Below are 23,565 nucleotides of genomic sequence, written 5' to 3' on the forward strand. Positions count from 1 at the left end.
AGATAACCTATAACTTATTTGAGTGAACAGATTTCTTATGTGTCCCACTTTTCGGATTAAATAAGAGAACAGCGTGGTATTATTGAAACTAATAGCGAATTCGGTTGCTCGCATTAGTGCGCACTGAGTGCACATTAAGGCTTGTTTCTTAAATATCTCTTGAAATATTTCGTAGCCAGTAAAATGATCTCTATAGCACCCATACGGATCGTTTCCTGGCTAAATACTCTTTGAACATGTATTTAAGACAAAGTTAAGTATAAAAATAAGCAGGCCTTAGTGCGCACTGAGTGCGCACCAGTGCAAGTAATCGAATTTGCTATAAGTTTAGAAGCCTAAAAAGACATTTATTCACACATTTCTTGTTAGGTTTCTAATTTCAATGATACTACGCTGTTCTCTGCTCTAGTCCGAATAGTGGGGGATACACGAAAGCCACGTAATTTGTATATTATACAAATGTTTTCATAAATTGACAGTTCTAGAAGCAAAAGGTGCAAAAAGTGCAGAATCACTCCAGCATCTATACCGCTCTAAGAGATAATCGAAGAGTCAATACTTCACGGGGTTTTTCTAATGTGTTTCGGCATGAAATACATTACGTGGGATTTGAAGTAACGTTTCAAGAATTTACTTTTCGATAATTTTATCTTAATACTTCTATATGAAGAATGACATGGGAATAAATTTTTGCAAATAAAGGCGTGGCGTGCAAAAACGCGAGAAGAGCGATCTTTTTTTATCTCTGATACAAAACTGACGATCATCTTCGTCTCTAACGTGGTTGATTTCTCGACCCGTAAAACATTAGAATTCAATTAGATCCGCAGTCCAACAAGGTACGTCCCTCCAGGTCCTGAATTTTTTTTTAAACGCCCGGTGCACGTTTAACATTGTCGGGCATCGATTTTTTTCGACTCGTTGCTCACTCGATTTATCGAAAAACTCGTGCGGGGGGGAGGAGAGCGGCGCGTCATTGGCGTAAAATATTCCGGTGGAAATCAAACAAGGGATGGACTGCATAAGCGGACTGAACTCGCGGTGCATCTGTCGGCGCGGGGCTGCGGAATATCCGGAGTTATTACATGTCCGAATTGCAAGGTAAATATTTCGCCGGCGCACGGCGCGCTGTTTTGCATCGGACGCGAGATAAAACGCCCCGCGTTGACGAAATCAGGATGTAAATATTGCAATAAAAACCGTGACGCTTCAAAACCGTGATGCGCACGTGACGTGTGTCGGGATCGATCCCGGAAAACGTCGCGGCGCGTCCGGACGGCGCGATGGTACCACCGTTATCTGTCATGTCATACAAACGTCCCATTATTCGAACGCCTCGTCCCAAAGTGTTACTTAGCTGTTAATTAACAATCTCGTTGCGAACAACAACCAATAACTATAGAACCGGGAGTGACGAGAAACGCTGATGTCACGCGAAACCGAGACAAGATTTGCGACGGAATCCGCGTTACTTTCCTCACCGGGGATAAAAATATCAGAGATGAAAAAAAAAGCGGATCGCGATGGTGATATTCTCCCGTTAAACTTTTATCCGACGACAGATTGAAATCTCGGAGGGTCAAGTTTGTCGAATTAAAATTCGACGCGATGTGGACACTGGATATCATGCAAATTATTTGTCTCTCTTGAAACTCCGAAGTCACTTCTCTCATCCCCCTCACTGAGACTTCGATTCAAGGATACCCTCAGCGGGGAAATATACTAGGATTTTATGACAGATCAAGCGGGACGGAGACGAGAGCGTGCGGAGAGAGAAGGAGGGAAAAGAAGTTTGTTACGCGGGGTAGAGGGGGGCGCAAGCGTAAAAGAGAGGAAGGAGGAAACTGAGAGGTGGAATGTAGATTCCATCCACCGCGCCCAAGTCGAGATGGTCGTTCATAAATATTCATACGGGATTCCTGAAGCCAGGAAAACATCCATTCCTGCAGAGGCGCACGTGTGCCCGGTTCTTCCCCTCCTCGTGTGCATTCGGTAATTTTGCGGCCAGCCAATGGAAAAGCGCCGAGCAACGGCGGGGAAAAATGCTGGAATTACGACTTTTCCGCCGAGAACCTTCGCGCGGAGGTCGCGCTTTGTGAAAACATGAATTTCCCGACGCGAATTTTTAACGCGTTTATGGGCCGTTTTTTCTATCGTTCTCTCCCTCAGCTACATGAAAATATAATTTTACCAAAAGTGAGAAAAATCCCATTTAATCCTATGCACGGTTAACTACATTGAATTCTACGTGATTCTAGCGCGTGGAATTCTAAATACGACGCAGTTTTCTTTCGGCTGGATACCTGTCGCCAAATAAAATCCTTGGATAGATAAAATACTCGATGCCAATTACGCGGTTTTGGACACTAATAGCGAATTCGGTTGCTTGCACTAGTGCGCACTGACAAGTAAACCTACCCAAGTGGGGACACACCGATTTTTATGAGTGTTGAATATGTTGTTTTTCAGCTCAAAATAAGGGACACGTATTTTTTGTATACGTGCCAATACGCACTTTTAGGTGGTGAAATACCACTTTGAAGAAAATTTGATTTTCTCTTTCGGGACGAATAATGACGAAAGTGTAAGAGCTAGAAAAAAAACGTTTTAAATAAGCGTTGAATGGTTTCAATAGTACTTTAAAACTATGAGCAAAAAGTTTTTAATTCTTTCTTTTTCAAAATAGCCCCACCACTCAACATTTTTATTACAATTGTGAAAATTTTTAGCACCAAATTAAAACTTAGTTTATTATGAATTCAACCGTATATAAGAAAGTTCAGAATTTTGAAAAACAACATATTCAACACTCATAAAAATCGGTGTGTCTCCACTTGGGTAGGTTTACTTATGAGTGCACGCTAAGGCTTGTTTCTAGTCAGTTCTTATATTTAAATTTGCCTTAAATACGTGTTCAAAGAGTATTTAGTCGAAAAATGATCCGTGTAAACGTTGTACAGACCATTTTTCTGGATAAGAAATATTGCAAGAGGTATTTAAGATGATTTTTAAATATAAGAACTGATTGGAAACAAGGCTTAGTGTGCACTCAGTGTGCACTAGTGCAACCAACCGAATTTCCTATAGGTGTTTTACAATTCTAGTGTTTTGTACATCGAATGGCTTTTCAAACCGTTGGTGAAACTTCATGCCGATTGCTGTCGTGGTCGCATCATGTTACATATGTCAATGACAATTGAAGGATTTTATCTTTGTTTCCAAGACGACGCGTCACACGCTTCCGCCGATAAAGAAATCGTGGAAACCGCTTTCAATTTTTCTCGAAGACACTTTTACAGAATGATTTGAAATTTGCACAGTCGACGTCTGATTAACAGAGGAACAAAGTAGTTCTCCGCGTTTTTTCTGATTAAAAAAAATTACAGCTTTATTTACCATGTAAAATCGGTAATTTTTTTTAAATCAGGAAAAATGTGGAGAAATACTTTCTTCCTCTGTTAATCAGACGTCGACTGTAGAAATTTCAAGTTATTCTGTAAAGCCGTTTTCGAGAAAAGTTGGAAGCGGTTCTCGTGATTTCTTTATCTGCGGAAGCGTGTGACACATCGCCTTAAGGTTAGTAAATAAATAAATTCAACTATTCGCAATTGTCAGAGTTGCTGAAGTTTTAAAATGGCGACTTATATTCTCGACTGTCATTGGTCACTTTTTTAAGTTTTAAGTCCGACTGTTTAAGTTTTTTATGCGTTTAGGCTTAACAGCCGTGGCACACGTAAAAACTTAAGCAGTAAGACTCGAGGCATAAAAGAGGTGACAGTCGAGAACGTAAGCAGCTATTTTTGAAACTTAAGCAACGCTGAAAATTCCGGTTGGTAAAAATTCTTACTGCTTAAGTTTTTCATGTGTTTAGGCCGCAGTTGAACAGCTGATGAGAATCGCGCTTTGACGGTCGGCACGCGCGCGAAACGATCGGATCGCGAGATCGTAATATAATAATTTTACTGGTGAAAACGCGCGGCTTCGCAAGACCGCGGAGGCGGTGAAAGCGAAAACGCGCGATAACAATGCTCGTCCGGGACAGTCGGGAAAATTCCTTTCCGACAGTTAAAAACATCCTGTTTACGGATGCGGCGGGACCCATCTTCGACAACGCGTCCAACGGATTACGCGCAAACGATGCCGCTCCGTCTCGCGGTAAATTACGCCTAAACTTGATGCAACCGCTAATAATGTTTAACATTCAGATAATTTTTGCCGGTAAATTATTAATAATATTATCGAGAAATAATATCGAGGTCGATTAAATATTAACATTCTGGGGTGAGCTAATAAAGTTATCATTATTGATTACTATTATTACTACAGTAACAAATGAACGATGTGTGTGATACAATAAATTAATGATACGTATATTAATTTTATACAACTCGCGCAAGAAGAAAGCGCGCGTATAGCTTGACGTGAATATCGCTGAAATATATTCCATAAAGTTTCATAATATTTTCTCTCGACGGCGATGAGTCGTCGATCGACCCTACGAAATTCTCTGTATAACTATAACTGTAACAACGGTCGGTGAAAGGAGGAACGGCGGATAATCGGGATAATAAAACTTCGCATCTCAGTAGAAAAAGCGTAATGGTCGGGCATAGGAGTAACTGTTCATGGACGATCAGGAAGGTTAATCGAGTAAATCAAAGTGACTGGGAGTGAGTCAGAGAGTGAGTTTTAAATCATTTATATACCGCTCGCTCGGATATCCAGTCGCACGGTCAATGTATTTATGATTATCAATTTAATTATGTATGCTATTTCGACTTCAGCTCCGACTGCGTTTCAAGATCGAAAGTTATCGCAATTGATAAAAGATGTATACGCGAAAACTATTATCTGCAGGCACTGAAGATCCAGCCCGTCTCTATTATTTGCGTTATTAATATAACAAATGGTCGACTCCACTTATCGTTATTAATGCATTTCATTTGGCACGGATTATCCCCGCTCCTGCCGAGATTCCAAAATGCATGTGCGTCGGCGCTGTTACAAGCGGACAATTAGAGAACAAGTCATTGCGAAGTGTTTTCTTTGCAAGAACGTGTGCTATTGTGCCGGTAAGCATCGCGTTTCGCGGCTTTTCCGTGATAATGACACGTAGAAAGTTAATAATTAAAGATGCCCGCGGTTGCTTTCACGCGGCGGCGATACCCTCCTCCTCGACGCCGCGGCCTAGGCCGCGGTTTGTAATCGCGCATAAAGCTGTAAAGAGATCGTTCACCCCGCAACAAATCGGACATAACCGACTTTGCTCACGATGGCTAACACCAGTTTCCAATCCGGTGATATTGCTTCTCGGCCGCTCGTGTTCCCCTCGTTTCAGCGCGCCGACCGAGCATTCCGATTGATTTCCCAAGTCCTGAAACATTTCGAGTCTTAAAAGCAGCATTTACATGTCTGAATTCTCACGTTCATGGATTCTCCGGAATCTCATAGTTTGTCGGAAATTCCGACGTTTACTGTGGACTTTTAGAGTCCAGCTTTTGGCTCATCAAGAGCCTGCACGAGATCACTCCGAGCTTCCTTAGACGATCGCGAAACTTTTTCTAGTCTTTTTAAGATGGCGCAGTCTTTAATCTCGCATAGAATCTTTCCCGAAAATGTAACTTTAATACGAGCGTCCATTCTTGCGCAAGAAGTCTCCTCGGAAATGTTGAGACATTGCGAGTAATTCGGTCTTTGCATACTTCAAGTTTTAAATCTCGAATTCTCAGATGTAACTTTTAAGTAACTCTTGAATGTAATAAAAGCTTAAAAATTTCACAGTATTAAATCTTTGGGGCTTTCGTTCTCTGCACGTTGAAAATTAGTTTTTTAATATTCTGAGCTCTTGCGGATCCGGAGGACAAACGCGCGAAGGAAATATCTTTCCGAGATGCTGAAAGTTGCATATTTGAAATTTCCTCGCTGGTTTACGTTCGATGTATCGGTGTTGAGACGGCAGGATCGCGTTACACCGTAGAAAGTACGGCCCTGGATCGGGCCCCGTTTTGAACGCAACTCGCCACGAGAAGTGGCCGATCTCCTCCGGAGTGGCCGAGCGAAAGCGACTTTCTCATCGTTCGGCGCGATCTTTCGCATTCCGCTCTTTACAATTCCGCGTATCGTTTCTTGCCAAGTCGATGGTTTTCTTCGCGCATTTTCAGCGCGTTTTACCATGGAAAGTGCGACCGTCCGAAATGTGCATTTACATTCGCATAAACCAGCCAAGAATGCACGAGCGTTCGATACTGCCGTTACGGACAATTAATTCGATTCATTTCGAGAAACGATAATTGATTCTTTGACGTTCTCACGAAAGGAAGACTAAGGTAGTGGAAATTTTATTGCTCAGTTTTATAATCAAGTCCAATTCCAAAACACGAAAATCCTCTCCGGAAAGCGAATGAGTTAATTAAGAATTTTTGTTAAATGAGACTGGGACTTGTGGTGAGAATCGCGCTCGAGAGACTCGGATATCTCGTTTCGCCTTAATAGCCTTCTCCCGCGATAAGGAGGAGAGCTGATTGCGTTGCACTTATTCTGCCGGGAAAGCACGTGGTCTTCCAGGTAGTTTCCGCGAAGCCGCTGGAAACCAGTTGGTCGACTGACCCACCTGGGACCACCTACGACCTTCTGCAATGGCGTACATCGCTGTTGTGCCTCGCGCGCTTGCTGCAGTTGCACAACCAGTCTCGCGGTGCGGCACGGCATGAGCACCGCGAGCGGGAAATTACCGTGCTCCTTTCTATTTGCTCTTGGAGCCACTGGCGAACCACGGGATCTCGGAGCCTCGGATATCCAAATCCTCCAGGATTTTTAGATTCCCTCCTGAGCGCGCAATTTCGAACATCTACTTTTGCGATCGCGTTACTGCCAAATCCGCATAAGCGAATTCTCCCGGTCTTATTGTCGACCGAATCTCCCTCGGTCTTTCAATTTTACCCGAATCCCCCCCCCCCTCCCCTCGTTCAATATCGAGAATCTCTTTATTCCGGACGTCTTCGGATCTCTCTCGAAATTTGACCTCGGCGATGATTCTCGACGCTCGGAGTCGCAAGTGGGCTTCGCGAGCCTTTACACTCGCTGCGAGCAACTTGCACCTTGGATTTTTAATTTTTACAGTCGCGAACGCGCGAGCTAGAACGCTAGAAACGTGCGGACGTCTTCGGATCTTTCCCAAAATTTAGCCTCGGCGGTGATTTTTGACGTTCGGAATCGCAAGTGGGCTTCGCGAGTCTTTACACTCGGCTGCGAGCAACTTGCACCTCGGATTTTGAATTTTTACAGCCGCGAACGCGCGAGCTAGAACGCTAGAAACGTGCGGACGTCTTCGGATCTTTCCCAAAATTTAGCCTCGGCGGTGATTTTTGACGTTCGGAATCGCAAGTGGGCTTCGCGAGTCTTTACACTCGCTGCGAGCAACTTGCACCTCGGATTTTGAATTTTTACAGCCGCGAACGCACGAGCTTGAACGCTCGAAACTTGGCGAATGCGCAAACTTTTTGATACTTGCAAAGTTTGTACGGTAGTCGTTCCCAGGTCGTTAAATTCGGTACTATAATCTCGACTCGTTGGGGATGCTCCGGGCGTTGGATGATGCAATTTTCAGACTATCTCATCGGGAAACCGGGCACGTCGCTACCGATGCGCGCATTTATCTCCGTGAATTTCTGGGCGCGCGCTATTTATTTATTAAAAATTTCATTTCGATCGCGTACATACGTGCTCGCGCATCCCTTGCAGGAGATAAATAAATGAGCGCTAGAGTTTCGAAAGAGGGGGAGGAGGAGGAAGAGGAGGAGGGGGGGGGGGGACGACGGGGAGCGAGATCTCCCCGGGAAACTCAATTTCCCGATCTTCGAGCGAGGCTTTCCTGCGAGCTTTCCCGCTGCTCGCGTAAATCTCCGCGGACTTTTTTTTGGAGGAGGACTTCCTATTTCTTTTCTCTGTTTCTTCCGTCCATTGTCGGGAGCGTGGGGGAGGGGGAGGGGGGCAACTTCACCGGGGAGAACTTTCCGCTCGATCCGCTCCAAGTGGCCCGCCCGGAGTTTTCCGCTTTCCCGAATGGATCCTCGATGCGTCGGCCTTTGCTCGCGTAAACGCGCGTGAAAATTCAAAGTTCCGAAATCAAAGTTCCCGCGACTACGGTACCCCGTGAGACTCTTAAGGAGCCTCCATTCTTAAAAAGTTAACAATGTCGAAAGTATTTCTTCTGGTGACTGTGCGTCAACGGGAGGCGGCTCCTGTTACTGCGAAAGCTTTCTTCCTTCTGCAAATGTACAGGGTGTACACTGACAGAAAAAATGGCTGCAGTTGCCACAATCTCACTATAATTTGTAGTCATTTTAGGAGCCAACCACATTTTTATTAATTCTTCCAGCTACGTAAGCTATGGTTGACCTAACAATGTATTATAGTTCTCATAGACACAATGATGGTATTACAAGTAAACGTCGAAACACAATGTTAACAATTATTATTGACAATTGATTTAATATTAAGCTCACAAATAGGCCATATTAGGAAGGCATTTCAAAAAATGGCACTTTCAATTTCGTTACAAAATTTGCGAAAAAACTAAGTTAGCGAACGCTCGCAACATTTTCCAGTTGGTGACAAATAAAGTGATGTCTGTCCGTCATTTTGAGCTCTATCGGAACTTTTCTCGGCCATTTCTGTGGCCACAGGGATGAAAAATAATTAGGGTAGGCGAGATTTGGTGCCGCTACCTCAATCCGTGCTCCTCGCGGAATCGGGAAGTCGGCGAAAAATTCCTTGGGCATTCGTCCCGTTAGTTACGGCGGCAGCGATTACTCGCGGAAGAGCCAATTAATGATAATTACGCGTTATCGCGCACACCCGGATTATTCGTGCAACGCCGTTCAGTTAACTTTACGTATTGACGCTCGCTGGAGTCCCCGGGCTTAATTAGGACCAAAACTCATTAAAGCACGCGAGTGTCTCTAATTTGTCAGGGCCCGTCAGGGAGATGGAGATGCAGGGAGTGGCAAGGAGAGCTTACGTTTCGTCCCGCAACGAAACGATTAAATGGCGTCGTCTGTCGGTAACGTATGTGCAATTATAAAGGCGCTGCTTGCGGATGACGTTCTTAATGAGTATTTAAGGGCCCGTGGCGGACGTGAATACGTAAGGATTACATCTGTTTTCCTTGAGCAGGAATTCAATCCCCACCCCCTGGGGAAAATTTCATTTCGGTTGATTGATGCCCGCGCGACTAAAGATTTTAATGAAATTCAGCTATAACCTTTGCGAAAAGCAACGCGCATCGGGAAGATGGGAAAGGGAGGCGGAAATATGCCAACTGTAATTGTTCGTTGTATTAAAACTTCTTTGCAAAACTTATTATCGGCGAAACATCGTCCGGACATTCTTAATGGCGGAAGAGAATTCCCCAGACATTTTTACAATAGAGCTAGCGATGGAATTAAGTGTCTCGCGAGTAGATTCGTATAACCTATTGGCGTAGCTCCGAACTCTCTACGATTACTTGGAGAAATAAAAGTAGTAACGGTACTTTCAAGCAGACTCGAATCTGGACGAAGTGGGTTTGAGTCCTTTGTATCTCAAGAAACAAGAGTATTACGTCCAAATGGACTCGAGGCGGATCAAGTACGTTTGAATCTTTTACGTAGTAGTAGAGGCATACAGTCCCCAACGTCACCTAGATCTAAAAGCTCCTCTATAACTTCCCCTGGTGTTGCGAAGAGCTGCGTACTTTTTACTCCTTTACTAGCAGGGAGATTGTAGAGGTGTTCCAGGCAAGATGCTCTCGATAGGGTCCTCGATAGGCCCTGTCGCCATTGAGAGATGATCGAGGAGACAACCGAATAAAAACCGACAGGTTTCACGCGGATTTGAACCCAGATCTTTCAGCTCATTAGCGCACATCGTATTACGTCGCGCTTGAGTCATATCTTTATGAGGAGCTTTACTAGAAACATCTTACGCTTCCTTCGAGTCGAACGTTTGTTTCAATTGTTTCAATATATTATTTTGTAACAATTACAAGTATCAGATTATGAATTGTTGCAATTAAATATAACAAAATTTCTACATAATTTCTCGGATCGACATCTCGGTCCAATTTCCAGCATTGTGGACGCAAGGCTTTAGAGCCGTATGCATTTCGAGTAGAAAACTAGCTTCAGGCGAGATAAGAGAATACGCCGCGTGACACGAGACGCCCTGCGCGTTTCTTTCCCCCCTGTCGAGAAAAGAAAAATAATTCGCGGTTAAGCCGATTCGAAACGGGCGCATTGACCTTCGTTGCACCTCGGTTGTGTGCACGCACACGCGAGATTACCTTTGCATAAGATTGCGAAACGGCACAGGCCGCCGCGCGCTTACGTGCAATCGCGCGCACCAAAAATTCGACCGGTTTGACACGTCGGTTTTCCTTGGTGCTAACGGTATATCGCCTGTTATCGCTTCCACCTCCTACAGGTCGTTCCAGGTGAATACACGCCACCTCCCCCCCCCTCTCTCTCTGTCTCTGTCTCTCTGTCCCCCTCTCACCGTCTTTTGGTATTCTTTTATTAGAAACTGTTCGATATATAATTTTTCTTCTTACGTAAACTACTTAATCAACTGATTATATTGATCTAGGCCTCGTAACCTGATTTTCGTCCCCTTGCGCCTCCTTTTTTCTGCACATATGATTATACGAATTATAAATGATACCTGTCTGCACGCGGGGTGTGGCACAAGTTCTGGAACATTAGTACAATCTCGCGCGCGATAATTGTAAAAAAGGGCGGTTTATATCAAAGCAAAACATTGTTTCCGTTCTATTTAGCGGATCGCCATTAAAAACGGCGGAGTCACAACGCGCGCTTGGTCGAGTTTTATTTTACCTCGCGGGTAACTATTTCTTTTAGATTTGCCTAAAAGTCCTGTCGTCAACCTTTGCGCTACGTAGACGTACGTGCCTTCTACTACCTATCACCAACTGCCAATGCACTGGACAATACTTCGTGTCTGACGAAATTGTTTAAATCTTTTACACTCTTCACACTGCGGACATTAATTTATTTTTCTTACAACTCACAAAATATCCGCAAACATTATTGTGCAATACTTGAAAAGACCACAATCCGAATCGTCGAAACACGCCTCTTCGTACTAATTTAGTAAAGTATCTGCCAAGTAGGGTGTCCCACAATTATCAGTTTTGCTTGTCCAGAAGGCTAAAGGTCCAGCCGGGCAATTTCCGAGATGACTTTCGTACAAACGGACGCGCGGATTCCATTATCGTAACGTTTTACGAAATGTGTATGTGTGAATGTGTGTATGTGTGTGTGTGTGTGTGTGTTGGACGTCGCGGAGGCCACCGGTGTCTTGGCTTACAACTCTGCGGTCATGCGTGATGACACCGGGGGACAGGAGAGTCCCCGCTATTATGCCGCAAACGAATCGCTGTGGTTGAGAGGCGCTGCGGCCATTTTCACTCTCCCGGTCAGAAGCGGTCTGCATTTTTATACGTTCACTCTGCGGCAACGTCATTCTCTCTCTCTCTCTTTCTCTCTTTTGCCGCGGCAGTTAGGCTCTTTTCCCGTTTAACGGTAACCGCGATGAATTACGACCGCAGGATTCGCTCCTTCGAGAGGATCTTTCCAAGCAAGACCCAGCCACCGGTAAATCCACGCTCAGGAGGTCACCGGGTCGTCCGGTGGACCCACCTCTCTGTCTCTTTCTCTCTATTCTCCTCTGCCCACTCTCTCTCTCTCTCTCTCTCTCTCTCTCTCTCTCTTATTTCTTTGGATCGCGGTGGAAATCAATGGTTATTAAACCGCGATAATTGATAATTCTTGGACGATTGATCAGCCGCGGTCAGAGCGATCTAATCGCGCAATTGCGGATAAATTGTTCGTAACAAACCGCATCTTGCTATCGTCGAATCTCTGCTCGGTAATCATTAAAGTTTCTTTCGCGCCTTCGATCTCGCAGGCGGGCGCTGCTTCGGGAGATCTTCAACCTGCCACTGGAACGTATCTTCGGGGAGGTAGACACTACGACGCGCCACTTATCAATTTTTTGGCAAGAAAAAAGGCCCGAACGCACGAAAAACTTAAGCAGTTTTTCAAACGTAAGACTTAAGGGAAATGATCAATGACTGTTGAGACCGTAAACGGCTTTGAAACTTAAGCTATAACCTTGTAAATAGCTTACAAACTTAGCAACTTAACAACTAGTTAAGCTAACTGGCCACTGTGAAACTGGGCCGTAGAATTTTTCATTTAAAATTGAAATATTCCTTTCTCTATAATAAATATGATTGACGCTATGTCGATCCTATTTTATGATACATTGAAGTGTAACAGCATTGGATCCGGAAATGTTTCCTGTGGGCGTGTATATAGGGCAAATGCTTTCCCTACTGAGCTATCCAGGCCCACGCTCGAAACTTTATTCACTCGCCTCATGTTACTGAATAAAGTACTGAATAATATAGGAAGCAGCGTGACCCCAGAGCGATGTGTGGTAACTCACTCAACGATTCGGTAGACTGTCGTATGGATGCGGAGTGGCCACACCCCCGCAGACCCCGATTGCGAGAAGGACATCTCGCGAATATCAGAGTCGTCCGAGAAAAATGTGTTGTTGCAAGTGATTCGGACCCTTTGAGGCCGGTAATCGCGCTGCTGGTCACGGTGCATCTTGCGCACCTTGGAAAATGGACTTTTGTCGAGTGTTGAGGTAGGAGTGGCCGTCTCGAGCAAGACCGGGAATCCGCACGCGGATGTTCGCGCGCGGCCACACACACGCGAAATTCATGCAACGCCGTCCCGTTAGTCGACATTCATCGGCTTGGACTTCATCTCCGGCTTCCCTGCGTCCTCTCTTTCTCTTTCCTGCTCGCCTCCAAGTGGCCGTCTGCCAATAAGAGATGTTAGAGGGGCTCCGCATCCATTTCGCTCGCTGTGTGCCCAGTTATGCGGACTGTAACGGAATCGGCCGACTAAATTTACCGCGGCCTTATCGATCACGGCCGCGGACCCTCGGTCCCCGTCGACCCCGGCGACGACGCTTTTTACTTTGCCGTAAATCTCGAAAAAGCAGATCGAGCCGTCGCGATTTATGGCGCGCACTTGGAGTCATAAGCCGCGCTGGAGACCGGGAATTTTCGCGATAAAATAATAAATGGCGATTGCCATAAATATCGGAAGAGAAATAAATGAACGCGCGACGCGGCCAATGTGAACGGCGAATGAGCGGCGTAAATAATGTAAATAGCGCGAACGACGTGCGCAAATAACATGGGCAGCATAATAATAATAACGCAAACAACTTGACGAAGTGACAAAAAGTGTAGGAAAGGGTAAACGGTCTTCGCGCGAGAGAAGAAGACGAACACGATCGACTACGTGAGAATTCCTGTGCGCCCGCGCAACGTGTGGGAATTTGGAGAGGAGCAACGAAGAAAATTACAGCGGATTCCAGCGCTTATCTGCGTTACGTAACGCATCGTTGAGTCGCGGCACGCGTCTTAATGGGTCTTACCAATCTCCGCGAGTACCCATATACACGTGCTCCACGCGCTCATACAACGAGATATTCATCTCGCGGTACGAGGGGAGGAGCGGTCGATTCCCTATCGTTCGTTCACCCCGTGTATACATTCTTTCACGGCACCGCGGCGATTTTTCTCCGTGACGTCCCGACGTCCGTCCGAAGTTACGTAAGGGACGTGGCACACAAAAACTTAAGCGGCGAGATTTAAGAAGTAAGAATTTCGACCGACCGGAATTTTCAGCGTTACTTTAAGTTTCAAGATGGCTTACGTTCTCGACTGTGATTGGTCGCTTATTTCATGTTGTAAGTTTTATTACTTAAGTTTTCTGTGCGCTATGGCCCCAAGTCCCAGTCTACAACAGGTGATTTAAGCCCAAAGTGCTAAGAAGTTGACCAATCGCATTTTCGACTGTGATTGGTCAATTTCTTAGAGTTTAAATCGTCTGTTGTGGCCTGAGGCTGGATTCACACCTTGGCAGAAAAGCGAAAAAACAGAAGCCGATCAGAACTCGCGCTGGTAGTAAACAGCGCACTCTACTGGCAGAAAGTAGAAACTGTCAACTACCAGCGGCAGCTCTGATTGGTTCTGATTAGATTTCTGCTGTTCTGCTTTCTGCTTTTCTGCGAAGGTGCGAATCCAACTTATACTATGAGACTACCAACTGCTAAAGTCGATCTAACTGTCGATACCCAACCCGGCCAATCACAGCAATTCTAGTCAATCGGCACCTCGCTGTGTTTAGCCAGTCGGGAGTCAGCAGTCGCGGCCGACAATCGGATCAGCCTTTGCAGTAAGGAGTTTGACACGGGTTTAGGAATGTGACCGACTTCATCCGGCGTGTGTTACGGGAAACCGAGAGACTCCTTTTTGGAGCTTGACCGCCGAACTGTGTTACGGCGATGTACTGATTCTAGACGCTGAAAATTTAATAGAATAAAATTTCACGCTTCCATTTATTTAAAATTGCGTAAATACCTTCATTAAATTTTTAAATAACGGTCGTCACGATTTTTATCGCTTGCGCTCATAAGTATTTAAATGAAAGGAGCGTGCAATTAAAATGAGGAGCAGTCGGACGTGAATTGAAGCACGGATGTTCGCACGTGATTCAGCAAGTTGTTTTCGCGAACCGTTAATGAAGCCGCGAGCTACCAGTTTGAAGAATACCGTTGTCTCGCGCAGCGACCCGCGCGGATTTTCGAGCGTAGAAAACGCAGGAGATAATTGGCGCGCTATCGAATCGACGATACGGCGCGGCGTCGTTACCTTCCGACGCACCTGACGCGGCGGTCTCTCCCCCGGCCCCGCGACGCCCCGCCGCCGAGACCCGGGGGGCAATGTGAAGGTCGGGGGTGAGCCGAGTTTAATTTAGCCGTCACGCTCTTCCCCGGGATCGATACATCGTAACCGCATCAGGCGGAGTTACGCCTCGTGAGTGCCACCTTAACTTCGACGACGACGCGACTGCCGAAAGGAAAGGAAACCCCAAACCAGATCCCGCTTCCGGAACGACGCGCGTCGCGCGCCCCGACTCGCCTGTGACGCCGGCGGTGCGGGGCGGGAACCACCCCGGGGGGATCGACGGACGATCCCTTGGGCGTTCTCGCGCGTTTCGGGAAAACATTGATCTTAACTCGAGGTTGACTTAACCGAGATTTTGGGATTTACGTTATCGGAACGTCGCGTGCAAAGCCAGAGATTAGAACACGCGAGAGACTGAAGATTCAGGGATATTTAATCCGCTGTAGTTTTAAATTAAAGAGGGAGAGGCACTAAGAAGTTATGAATATCAGTTTATTTTTTATTCTGTAATATAATTACAGACTCGAGTTATTAAGTGGTAAACGTTCAATCTTTAATAAGCTTCTTTCAGTATAATTTTAAAATTCATATTGATATTAGTGAGATACTAATACACACATAATTAAGGTTTCACCACAATACGTGAAAGAGAAAACAAAAATTAAAATAACAAATTATTATTTGAAGGCGAATGCCCAACATAAAGTAGATAAATTAAAATACGAGCAAATAAATTAAAAATAAATATAGAGATTAGAACACGCGAGAGATTGAAGATTCAGGGATATTTAATCTGCTGTAGTTTTAAATTAAAGAGGGAGAAGCACTAAGAAAGTTATGAATATCATTTTATTTTTTATTCTGTAATATAATTACAGACTCGAGTAATTCAATAGTAAACGTTCCATCTTTAATAAGCTTCTTTCAGTGTAATTGTAAAATTCGTATTGATATTAGTGAGATACTAATACACACATAATTAAAAGGTTTTACCACAATACGTGAAAGAGAAAACAAAAATTAAAATAACAAATTATTATTTGAAGGCGAATGTCCAACATAAAGTAGGTAAATTAAAATATGAGTAAATAAATTCAAAATAAATATAAATATATGAACATATGTTAACAAAAGGTTGTGACAAAGAACGGACACACAGTTCATGTATAAAATCCATTTTTTTACAAGAAGTCGAGCTGTGACGATAAAGAATTGATGTCAATGGGAAATAAACTTATTCTTTGGAGGCGAGAATATGCTAGTACAATTCTCCATTTTATCGTCAATAATTGTCGTGTTTATTCTTAAAGCAAGCTGCATTTAGTAATATGTATACAATATGCTTGTAATAATTTAAGAAACTTGTCATAAAGGTAAAAAATAAATGTCAGAAAATAAGATTTAATTATCCGAATCAATCCTTAGAGAATAAAGCATATTTACAACTTTTTTTTCCCATAGTTAAACGAGCTTAATTTCCATTTAATTTACAACATTTGATTTTGTTCTAATTTTATCTTATTAAATCTTTAGCAATATTAAAATTCCAGATTTACATTTTTGCAAAAGAGGCATTAATCTTAACTCAAAGTGGACCTTAACTAGGATGTCTGGATTTTCATGCTTCCGAAATCGGGAAGTTTTTAATTAGAACGTATTTAATTACGGAAAATTTTCATAATCCTTCATTTTTCAACCGTGTACGCCAATCCTCAATTCTCCGAATCATTGGATTTTGCATGGCCTGGCAGTCAAGTTTCGTGAACCAGCAACGGCTCAAGTTTGATAGCCAATTTATGCTATCGGTCGTCTACTGCTAAACAATTTCTGCATTCAGAACAAAGTCTATTATAACTCTTCGGCTGATGAAGCCAAGCGTGTCAGTTCTAACTGCATTTCCCGCCATCAATTTACGCTATTATCCTCTATTATCTATCGGCAAATAATTCATACATTCCTTAATACAATGCAGTGTTCCTATATCGTTAAATGTAAAGCGTTCTGTCGGAGTATTTCTCTCATTATTCTCGCATTGCGAGCCGTTGATGAGAGCATCGGGATAGAAAACGCGCGATAACAGCCTGTTGAATCAATGTGAAACACAAGAGATAACCGGTGTATCCATTTATCTTATAACATTTTCAATATTTCGTGGAAGAACAGGCGGATAACAATGCGCTTGTTTTTGAATATGAACCGGCGCAGAGTGTCCGTGCATAAAATCGCCGCGTCGTCACTCAAGCATACCTCTGTATATCGTTATTATCCTTTGAAATGTCATTGTTTTCCATTGATGATTATTAGCTGGCGCAATCAATTTAATTCCCGTGATTAACATTTTGAAAACGTATTGAGACAATTCGGCTGTTTATCGAAGCGATAGAGGGTAACAATTGTTAAAGTTAAAACATGTATACGTGTTCGTTATGACGTTAAATAAGAGTCGGGAGGGTCAGAGGCAACGGAAGGATTTTAGAATCAGTTACGGATTTTATTCTTCATTTTATTTATATGAAACATCCCTGCCTATCTTAGATTGAATTCTACATACCCAGTGGACGTCAATTAATAGTTACATAACGTCAATATCACAATTTTCTACTCAACAATGTAACTGTTGTGTATAACACGTGTTATATTATTATACATTTATATTGTTGAATGGGAAATTACAATATTGAAGTTATGTAACTGTTCGTTGGCATTTACTGGATAATTGTTTAAGCTGGTAATCATTTACGCACATTGCGACAAATAAAAGAGTAAGATTGTTTTAATTTTAATAATTGGATTAATATTATAACAGAAGGTTCTTCAATAGTTAGTTACAGTTTCACAGCCAGACAAGACGGTTGTCATTTGGAATCAAGACTGTCTTTGAAGTGCATTATTATCTCAAGTGTAACAAGTTCTCTACTTACAAATTGTACTGCTTCTCGATGTCTTTTACTACGGCTTCAATAATCACTCTCACATTCTCCGAGCTGGACGGGAAGGGACTTTTTACTTCTTTTTGTTTCCTCATAGAGAAAGCTCTGTTTTCGCGAAAAAAAATTTTTCCAGTTTTCTTTGCCAATGTGTTTGGACAGTTTCAAAACGTCGAAAACCACATTCATAAAAATGTCAGCGTGTATCGGAGCTAGGATTTTTCTTCGATGATTCGAAGCTTCGTAGAAATTCTTCGAGAATTGAAAATTTGCACATTACTTCACATGGGCAAGTTGTTCTTTTCAATTTTTGTTTCTTCATAGACGAAGCTTTGTGAGTTAAAGAGGAAATTGCTTCCTCAGAATTTTAATTTGCACACAAAGCTTCCTCTATAAGGAAGCCAAAAACCCGCATGCGCATAATAAGAGAAATATAAACTTGTACATGGCTTTCTCATATAGAGGAAACTTTGTGCGTGAATTAAAATTCTGATAAAGCAAATTCCACCAAAGCTTCCTTCATGAGAAAGTCATAATTGAAAGAACAACTTGTTTTTGCTCAGGACACGTTTATTTGATTTCGATTGTACAATAAACTATGATCATTAACAAAGTTTTATTTGGATTCCCTCGGGGAAAATTACGATTTTTTTTAGATCATAAAATTTTAAAGTTATTCACGTGTATCTCGCTGGAAAATGTGAGATCATTTCGATTTTATTATTTTATCACTGACAATGACTCAAAGCGGAGCCGTTCGATTTACAATCATGTATTTTAAAGTTAGTTTAAAGGTCGATATAATTTACGATCGTCAATTTACAAATTGCCAACCACGTTTGAACACCTAAAGAGTCCGTTTTATTTGCGTGTTAATTTTATGTAACTTTAAGTCTCGGTATATTTCATTTCCTTAGTAATGCCATTTCTGAAGGAAGGAAATTTTCTCGATTTTTTCCAGAATATCTTGGATAAGTTCAATCCTGGCGCAAGGCAGCTGATCAACGCAGGCAAGGCGTATCTGAAGGCTCTTCACGGTGAGTGAATTAAATGGAGTGTGCCGTAGCGCCCGGAAAAGAAAGAAACGGACGCGGTTTGGTTCGCGAGTGGAAAGAAGGCCAGTGCACGAAGAACGGCGAGGGGGCGGAGAAGGGGGAGAACTTCGTGTTAGCCCCTTGGGTCCTGTTGCAGGATCGAATTGCCAGCTCGTTAGCATTGTGAGCTTTTGCCCCGCCTTTCCCGTCTTCTTCCCTTTTCCGTCCCGCGGCGCTGATTAATTTATTTTATACGGGAATACAGACGGGTTAATGACATGTTTAGGATTTCATATGCTGTTACTTAATCGGGGCGCGATTAATAATATCAAATATTTTCGTATCGGCGATGTTAAACATGTAGAATATCAGTTTCAATTAATATTAAATTTTCACATTTCGTGTTATATATGCACGGGAACAAGAAACACATCCCCATTCTTTAATTTTTATAATCAGGATTATATAACTGGATGCATTGATGTGAGAGAATCTCGTTTTTAATTTAAAGTGACATTTTAACAAGTAAACCTCACGGAACGTCAGACATTATTCTCCAAAGTTTTACGGTTGTTCCTCACGTCATAATATACAAAAATTTGTTATCAGTTTTAACTTAAATTTCTCATCTTTTTACGGATTCGTAATTAGCGGCCCGAAAAACCCTTGTACACAAAGTTTCACAAAAATGGTTCAATAGCAAAATGTATGCTTCAAAGGGTTAAAGCACGGTATTATTTTAGGGACGAGTAATTATCCTTCAAATTCTTCCCTATTTCCGTACAAGTGGTTCGGTACAACTGGAGGAAAGAATATGTAACTAAAATGACAGATTTTTTCATACTTTGACATGAAAAGCGACTAAAACAAAATTTCGCGAGATTTACTTGCGAGCTTTCAACGTATACTCGTATGCTTTTCGCCGCCAGTTTCAGGGCGTATTCCGCATTGTATTTCTAACAGCCGCGTCCCGCGCAGGCCCTATACGTGTGTGCATTCCGCTTTCTACCTTTCACACCTTCGCGGTCTTTCCTGGTCGGGTGAGATCAATCACCTTTGGGGATTAACCCGCTGACCCTGAAACGGACGGTTCGCGTGCTGCCGTCATGTGGGTCGCTACTCGCTGTGGGACATCGCCCCCGGTGTTCTTATTGTCAGCGGTAGAAAGGGGAATAATTTGACGATGGAGATATCTGCGTATCCTCGCATCTTTAGAGTCTCCAGCGACCTTTATCGTGTTCATCGTCAACTAACTATGGTGACAGTGGAAATATATTTCATAATAATTAATGACTTCTTTTATCCTTCAACTATAGAATCTAATTGGAAAATTAAGAAGATCGAGATTTTATTCGCTTTTTACTGCTGGAAAATATGATTTAAAAGTGGATGAAAGAGAGAATTTTAAGGGGAAATATATAATTATCTGTGTGGTTGTTTAAAATATAGAATGGGTTCATAGAAAATTGTGAAACATCCAAGAATGTACATTAGAAATTGTTTTTTCAATAACAAGTATCTAATATTATCTTCTCCTCTCGAAGATTCTTGTGTAATGGCGACTGTTTTTAACAAAAAAAAAACTGCAACTGACCGTAACAATCGGAAATCGCAAAGTAATGATATATCGCGCGCAATCTTCCGAGAGTTTCCCGAGAACCGAGTCGGCGGTTCTCGTTGATGGCTGGGAATTTGTTTAAGGAGCGCCGGAGAAAATAGTACTTGGCTGCGGAAAGTAGTTTGCGCAGCGCGGCACAGTCGGCTTTACATCAAAAGTGACTTAAAAGTTTTGCGCGGGGGGGGGGGGGGTGAGGGCGCCGGTCTTTGATGTAACAGTATTACCCTGTCGGGAGTGGAAGCGAGACGCACCCGTTTCGAGGGAGGGCCTCGCCATTTCCGCCGGATAAAAATCGACTGGCATTCCTGCGCCGTAAAACCTCGCGAGCATATAATTAATTTTTCTCTTCTCGTACTTTCAGGTCTATTTTTCTTCGATTTTTCTCGCGTAACTTGATGAACTGCGGGCTATGATTTATAATCGTTTTGCAACCACTCCATAATGAACGCACGCGATATAACATCACTTTTCCAGAGTATTCTGGAGGGGTTGGATTCTACGAGCGATAAGCTTGCCAATAATATAAATTACGCTATTATCACAATCGATGTTTTTCGAGTCTCCGCAGATACCGAAACTCCTCGCGGAAGAGGATAAGATCGCAGCACTGCTCCGCTGCCGGCGACTTTATGGAACGCTTTATGGAGAAGTTCGGACAAACAGAACCGCGATAATTTCCTTGGCGGCGGTGGTCCGCGAACTTTTTTTATCTCGACGCGATTAGGGCTGCAAGCTGGGACGCGGGTATCCGGGAGGCGAGAAGAGGAGAGCTCGCGTGGAGTTGAACGTTGTACAAAGGACGGTGTAACTTCCTTTAACGAGTTCCGCGCCGGGAAACAGCTAACTCGATTAGGAATTAATTTTTGACGACTCGCGAAAGACGAGACAAAGGGGAGATTTCTCCGAATGGCGAAAGATGAGTGGTGACAAAGGGACGGGCGAAAGAAAGACCAGGAATTAAGGTGAAACTGGAGCTCCTCAGCTCCGCGGGGGTAAATTGCGTCCGACTTTCCCTCGATATGCGGATTTTTAATCTCCTACTGAACTTTTCGATTTTTCTCCGACGTGAAAAATGATATTCGAAGTATCCCACGTTAATCGCGTTGCCTCTCAACAACTCTTTCGCTTCGAGGGGATACCAATTGTTTTTAAAATGTCTGCTACAATAGTAATTTTCTGAAAGATCTTATATCTTTCTTCAATGCTTGGACAATTTGTCATTTACAACTACTCGGATAATTGAATGTATATCTTCAAGATTCCTGTTCGTTTAATCAGAAACGATATTTTTCAAATAATTCAAATCCGGATAAATTTCCGTGCGAAATCCCCGCTTTCTTAATTAGCCAATCAAACTCGGGCGACGTTATCAAAATGTGGTTTGCCGGCTAAAAACGGCGAATTCATCCCGAGTTGTCTTTGTCCTTAGCGGAATTAATTTGTTCCACCGGAAGGAACTTGCCGATTGTTGAACTTATACCCAGACCCCGCAACTCATACCCTCGCGCCATATACACGGCACCCTATCAGGAGCCGACTCTGCGACAATTTATAACGACTCGTCGAGCCACTTTGAGAGGCTCAATCCTGCAAGAAACTTCGTTCTTCCTCCCTCCCGCTTTCCGCGTCTTCTTCGTCCTGCATCCTTTCTCCGATTTTCCGTCATTCGTCTGCCTCCTATAAGGACACCACTTAAATACCAGGAGTTTCCGCGTTTTCGTTCGATCGAGAGGTGCACGAGACGGTTTTTCGAATACAGATATTCATTTCTCCGAGCGTATGATGGAATCTTAAAGCGACTAGTTTTAGTTAGATAATTTCTTCGCATTTTACAATGTATAAAATATTATAAACACAAACGACGATTGGTCTAGTCTACGTCCATCAGCCGTCTGTTCGCGAAATGTTTCGATTGTTTTATGTTTTTGATCTACACATTCTTCGTTTCTTCACCAGTTAATAATTGCTGGGTCAAAAGATTCACGACAGCGCGTCTTTCCTGCTCTTGACTCAAGAATCGAAAAACACTCACCACATGATCCAAATCGTGAGAACTGACCTTTCAATGTGCTGAGGATGATTCGAATTCACCCAACGTTCACTCATTATTTCCACGTATCGTGATTATAATCGAATGTAACTCATGCAATCGGTTGCTTATACGACTAACGTAACGATAACCGCGTCATACTTTTCTTGCCCAATTGTCACTTTTGTGTTTATATTAGCGAGAATTTAGAATGTACTTATTTAAAAAATATGTAGATCAGAGAACGACGAGATATATTGGATGATACCGTAAGTCTTGATACGTTTTCACTAGATAGCGACAATAAGCACACATTAAATTGTTAACAATATATGTACATGTATTTTTTTATGTATAGACAGTATTAACAGTAATTTTAACGTGAAATTGATTTGTGGTGGTTGTGTTTTCGTTCGAAAAATTGTTGAAATGAGTAAAGAGAGAAAGCGTACATTTTCGACATATCATGCTTTACGAGTTCAGAAAAGCTACGAGTGTTCCAGCTGCCGTAAAAAAAAAAACATTCGAGAGGTATATCAGGTACGTTCAGAGGTATATCATCCGAAATAACTGTGAAAAGATGGCTTGCAAAATTCCGCGGTGATTTCGACCTTTCGGACCAGCCACGCTCTGGACGCCCAATTGAGATAAACGATTTAATTCACAATTTATTCGTCGCAAATCCACGAATTTCTACTAACAAGGAGATCGCACGTTAGTTAGAGATTAGATATAGGGACCGTATATTATCGGCATTTGACGATTCTTTTTGTTAAAAATCGCACCAGGACTTATGGTACCATCCGATAATTACATGTAGTCAAACGATAATGAAAAATACGCGGTATTTCACAACAATTTGTCACTTACGGTCAAGCCTGCCCCACACTGAGAGAAAAGTGCGTAGTATTTGCGACTATAATTGCATAGTAAAATAATTATAGTCAGGAATATCATTTTTATAGTAATTATCACTATAATATTAGTAATAACAACCACATAGTCATAGTGATGCCAACCAGCATAAAAATTTTACTATTATTTATGAAGCTTTTAACCATTATTCTGGTAAAATATTAAGATGGTGAATAGTAACTAAATTAACTAGTTTTGTATAGTAGGTA

The 23,565-nt window shown here is 42.7% G+C and overlaps 1 protein-coding gene across 1 annotated transcript in view; it reads left to right on the forward strand.

Moving 5' to 3' along the window:
* LOC105561455 (trichohyalin) overlaps positions 1-23,565 on the forward strand; it is a 92,825-nt gene that overhangs the window by 7,682 nt on the left and 61,578 nt on the right. The window contains exon 2 of the mRNA XM_012011450.1: positions 18,722-18,797. Coding sequence (XP_011866840.1) covers positions 18,722-18,797 — 76 coding nt within the window. The remainder of the gene's footprint in view (positions 1-18,721; positions 18,798-23,565) is intronic.

This window comes from Vollenhovia emeryi, unplaced genomic scaffold (assembly GCF_000949405.1).
Source record: "Vollenhovia emeryi isolate VEMERY1.0 unplaced genomic scaffold, V.emery_V1.0 DF939207.1, whole genome shotgun sequence".
Classification (NCBI taxonomy): Eukaryota; Metazoa; Arthropoda; class Insecta; order Hymenoptera; family Formicidae; genus Vollenhovia; species Vollenhovia emeryi.